Below are 5,694 nucleotides of genomic sequence, written 5' to 3' on the forward strand. Positions count from 1 at the left end.
AATTACACTAATGATATCATTGTTAATTGCAGTGGCATTATCTTTGAATTAAAATGTGATTAATGAGTTCATGTACCACAGAATCAAATAAACTGGATGTTAATTACCTATCACAATAAAAGTTACCATTGGACTATTTAAAAGACGACTTTCAACAATGAACCGATAAGATAAAAATAAATTCAGTACATAACAAACTGCTCTAGATTTCAGAATCAAAATTTGTTCAAGCGCTTAAACTAAATAGCCGGCAAATATCCTTTCAAAATGAATTTACAACCAAAAATCAATATAATTGTTCTGATACTTGTATCCCTTTTTGTGGGTGATGTATTATCTGGAAAGTTTCTTAATCCCAGACGTAAGCTTTTACATTATTTCTAAAAATTTATTGACACTAATTGGTCTCATTTCATAGCTGATTTTTTAAAATATTGCACACTAAATGGGCCGGATTTCAGCAAGTGTTTCAGCAAAAATTTTGAGCAAATGACCTATCATTGGAGAGCAGGTATTTTTGACTTAGATTAAATATTGTTAGCCCCTATATAAATCCACCTTAAGTTAATTTGTTTTTGTTTATTATACATTAATTTTTTATATCTGTCATCATTTCCGACTATACAAAGTAAGACGAAATTCTAAGACGAGATATCCGTCTGTCTTTATAAATCACGCTACCGGCTTCACTAATGAAGCTATCATGTCGTAATATATCACATGTTTGGTTTTTTTCTGCAAACAGGTCAAGTTCCAAGATTCCACCCTAAAAAAAACGCTTCTCTAATATATGTCCCAAACATATTTTACAGGAAGCAAATAAATTTTTGGATATTGCCGACGCTGATTGTCTTATGTGAACATACAATATGATTGGATGTGCTCTGACCCAAAAAACATTATTTGTTTGGAAGCATTTACACTTAAACAAGATTGTGTTTTTACTGAAGTTATAAATTACACAAAATATTTTTTTTCATGTACATTTGATGAGATGCGACTTTTCTTATGTATATTGATCTGCTGAACTCGAAAAAATTTTTACTTTTCCGGCGGAAAACATCAGTTTTTCGAAAATTTGCCCTTTTTGCATCGATAGTTTTTGAACCACTTAACTTATCACAGATCCAATTATACACGATTATTCGTCATCTCAATACCTTTTATTTAAGTACCAACGGATATAAACGGACATTTCTAACTCGAGATATAATTTGTTAAATGAAAAAGAGCGAAAAACTAAAACTAACTGGATATCTCAAAAACTGTTCCATAATTTTTTAAAATTTTTTTTTCTAATTCAGCAGATCAAAATACATAAGAAAAGTAACCTCTCATCAGATGTACATTTTCAGTGTAAACTAGTGTTATATGTCGCAAGTTGAGAATAAACTTTAATATGTTTCCTTCGAATCCTATGGCTTTTTAACGATAAACAATCATTTTGTCAATCCATACATAAATTTATTGGGGAGTGAACTATTTATATCCTGCGCCACACTGTGGAACGGGGTATTATAAGTTAGTACATATGTTTGGAACATCTAGAAGGAGACGAGAGAGACTCATGGTGTTTTTGGCAATAATGCTCAGGGCCGGCCCCTGAGTTGATGTCTAAGTCGCAGTTTTAGTCCAATCGTCTTAACATTTGGCACAAGTCTGTTTTTTGGGTCAGAATAGAACCCTATTGTTTTTGTAAGAAATCGGTTCCGATTTAGATATAGCTCCCATATATATATTTCGCCCGTTATGCATTTATATGACCTCAGAAGCCAGAGTTTTACTCCGATATCGGTGAAATTTTGCACAGAAAATGGATTTAACATTATGACTATTTATGCCAAATTTGTTTGAAATCGGTTCAGATTTAAATATAGCTCCTATATATCTTTCGCTCGATGTCTACATTGCATTTCATCACGGGGAGTAGAATTAACATTATGAGTTTCCATGCCGAAATTGGTTGACATCCGTTCAGATTTAGATATTGCTCCCATATATATTTTCCGATTTGTGTAAAAATGGCCAAAATACCCATATTTTCTTTTTAAAATCGCCACTGCAAACTTGTAAAAATGACTCAAATTTGCATATAGCTATAATGCATATAGATCGCCATAAATGAACTTTTGCGTAGGTGCATAAAACTTACTGCATATTTAAATATTTCCCGTATTTGTTTAGTAACATTGTATTCCACTTCATGGTGCTAGCCAGCTTGTATTTAAAATCTTTTGATTTTTTAGAAGTCTAACTAATTTTGTCCAGATCGGGTCAGATTTAAATATATATATTTATGGGAACATAAACCTTTGGGCATGGCGCCCAACAAATTTGAAGTATTTGAGATGGGATCGAAAATGTAGATCTACAAGGTGGTGCGCGGTATATTATAGTCGACCCCACCCGACTTTAGTGAAATAGAAGGTTCAAAAAAAGTTAACCTTCTATTTCACTAAAGCTAAAATAACTTTATTTTAGTTATTTTATTTTAGTTTAGTGATATTATTATGTTTGGAGAAAGTTTCCTTAACTCTAAAAATAATGAAAAAGATTTTTTTTTGCGTTTCCATAGAATGGTCCCGATATATAAAAATGCAAATTGTACAACGAGATTGGTGATGGGGATTTATAATATGTTACTTTGATCTCCCGATGTTATATCGTGAACATCGACATTAGCCCTTTTGCCTGACATATATTGAGATTTCCATTCTCGTATGGTTTGTAGGTGTTCCCGGTCTCAAATCAGCTGGTGCCCTCGATCCATTGCATGTTAAACGGGTCGGAATCCAACATGCCCAACCTCCATTGGCAATTGATGTGGACCTAACAAATATAGAAATTACAGGTTTTGCTGGTGTTCAGGTGCCACAGACGGAGTAAGTATTTTTTGGTCATTGAATAACCATTATCACATTCAATTAAAAAATTAATTAATCTAATTAATTTTCAATGGAAATCACTTCAAACACGGTAATGACAATATGAATCAATTAAAAGTCAATTAAAATTTTAACAGATCCATTCAAAGGAGTAATTGGTTGATTTAATTTTTTGTCATTGCTTTTGTTTGACCTTTTTGCAGTTATTCATTTGAAAAATTAACATCTGTAAGCACACTGGTTATACCAAAGTTCAAGATTACTTCGGATTACAAATTGAAAGGACAAATTCTCAATTTAAATTTGAATGCAGTGGGCAAAATGAATATTGCCATAGGTAAATATTGTTCGAAATATTTTGATCGAAGTTTTGACTTTTATCATACGCAAGACGGTCATTCTAAAGCTCATGGTTTACATTTCAAATCCGAGTATAAAAAAATGAACCTCAACTTTTAATTGTTCTCCTTTATCTCCATTCCAGACAACTTTACTGCAAAGCTCTATATTCACTATAAGTTAAGAGATAGTGATGGATTAACATTTGGTGACATTGACAAACTACGTATGGAAATTATTGGAATCGATCATTTGAGTATACATATGACAGACATATTTAAGGGACAAAAAGATCTCGAAGATAACGTCAATTCCCTGTTCAATGATAATTGGCGAGAATTTTATGAATTATTGCGTCCCGCAATTCTAACATCTACAGAAGCTGTAATGAATGATCGTCTCACGAAAGTGTTTTCATTCATTCCTGTTCAATACATCTTTGATAAATTCCCCACGGCTGCAGAGTACTATGGATGAACGAAATTTTTTGTAATGATTTACAATAAACATAAGTGAAATTACAATACTCGTAAGTCGAGAGGCTCATTTGAAAGCATTGGTTTCATTCGGCGTACAATGACAATTCTGTCCGTCCTGGACCAAAGTTCCACATCAATATAATAAAATCGGGGACCATATCAACCTTGACTCCACAATATATACTTTAAAATTTTGTAATCTCACGCATTTCTAGTTGTAAAATTCCAAATAGTTACATCCAGTTTCTTAACATTTGTTTACCTGCACCAATATGTGCTAAATATAATTACGTTGTGTCAGTTCATAATTATATATATATAGGATTTGTTTGTACGTGAATAGCGTGAATAGTGAATAACGTGAATAGTTATTAATGAATCGCAAAATGAGATAGAAAGTTCCATAAATGAGATGTGTATCATAATTTTAATATTTAACAAGTATATATGGCCGTAAGTTCGGCCAGGCCGAAGCTTATGTACCCTCCATCATGGATTGCGTAGGAACTTCTTCTAAACACTGCCATCCACAATCGAATTACTTAAGTTGCGGTAACGCTTGCCGATGGCAAGGTATCTTAAAACCTCCTAAACCCCATCTTCTAAATTGTATGTAAGTCCATACGTGGTATATATTAAATCAAAAAAGATCGATCCAATACGTATATAATTCAGTTTGACAAAGTAGACATAAAATTTTGACGAAATTTTCTACAGAAATAAAATTGTAACAAAATTTTCTATAGAAATAAAAATTTTGACAAACATTTCTACAGAAATAAAATTCTAACAAAATTTTCTATAGAAATAAACTTTTGACAAAATATTCTATAGAAATAAAATCTTGGTAGATTATTTTTGGCTCGAGTGGCAACCATGACTATGAACCGAATAAAATTTGAACAAAATTTTCTATAGAAATAAAATTTTGACAAAATTTTCTATAGAAATAAAATTTTGACAATGATGAAAATTTTATTATGAACCGAATAAAATTTTAACAAAATTTTCTCTAGAAATAATATTTTGACAAAATTTTCTATAGAAATAAAATTTTGACAAAATTTTCTATATAAATAAAATTTTGGTACATTATTTTTGGCTCTAGTGGCAACCATGATTATGAACCGATATGGACCAATTTTTGTGTGATTGGACCAATTTTGGTATGGTTGTTAGCGACCATTTACTAACACCACGTTCCTAATTTGAACCGGATGGGATGAATTTTGCTCCTCCAAGAGGCTCCGGAGGTCAAATCTGGAGAACGTTTTATATGGGGGTTATATATAATTATGGACCGATATGGACCAATTCTGGCACGGTTGTTAAAGATCATATACTAACACCATGTTCAAAGTTACAACCGGATTGGAGGAAATTTGCTTCTCTCGGAGACTTCGCAAGCCAAATCTGGAGATCGGTTTATATGGGGTCTATATATAATTATGGACCGATGTGGACCAATTTTTGCATGGTTGTTAGAGACCATATACCAACATCATGTACCAAATTTCAGCCGGATCGGATGCAATTTGCTTCTCTTTGAGGCTTCGCAAGCCAAATCTGGAGATCAGTTTATATGGGATCTATATATAATTATGAACCAATGTGGACCAATTTTTGCATGGTTGTTAGAGACCATATACCAACATCATGTACCAAATTTCAGCCCGATCGGATGAAATTTGCTTCTCTTTGAGGCTCCGCAAGCCAAATCTGGGGATCGGTTTATATGGGGGCTATATATAATTATGGACCGATGTGGGCTAATTTTTGCATGATTGTTAGAGACCATATACCACCACCATGTACCAAATTTCAGCCGGATCGGATGAAATATGCTTCTCTTAGAGGCTCCACAAGCCAAATCTGGGGATCGGTTTATATGGAGGCTATATATAATTATGGACCGATGTGGACCAATTTTTGCATGGTTGTTAGAGACCATATACCAACACCATATACCAAATTTCAGCCGGATCGGATGA

General features: G+C 32.9%; 1 protein-coding gene across 1 annotated transcript; it reads left to right on the top strand.

Moving 5' to 3' along the window:
- Positions 1 to 200: 200 nt before the first annotated feature.
- Positions 201 to 3,757, top strand: LOC142221748 (protein takeout-like). Its single transcript, XM_075291537.1, has 5 exons — positions 201 to 361; positions 419 to 511; positions 2,732 to 2,882; positions 3,089 to 3,222; positions 3,370 to 3,757. Exons 1-5 carry the CDS (start codon positions 268 to 270, stop codon positions 3,699 to 3,701), a joined length of 804 nt encoding a protein of 267 aa, XP_075147652.1. The 5' UTR covers positions 201 to 267; the 3' UTR covers positions 3,702 to 3,757.
- Positions 3,758 to 5,694: the final 1,937 nt, after the last annotated feature.

Source organism: Haematobia irritans, chromosome 1 (genome assembly GCF_050003625.1).
Source record: "Haematobia irritans isolate KBUSLIRL chromosome 1, ASM5000362v1, whole genome shotgun sequence".
Taxonomy (NCBI): Eukaryota; Metazoa; Arthropoda; class Insecta; order Diptera; family Muscidae; genus Haematobia; species Haematobia irritans.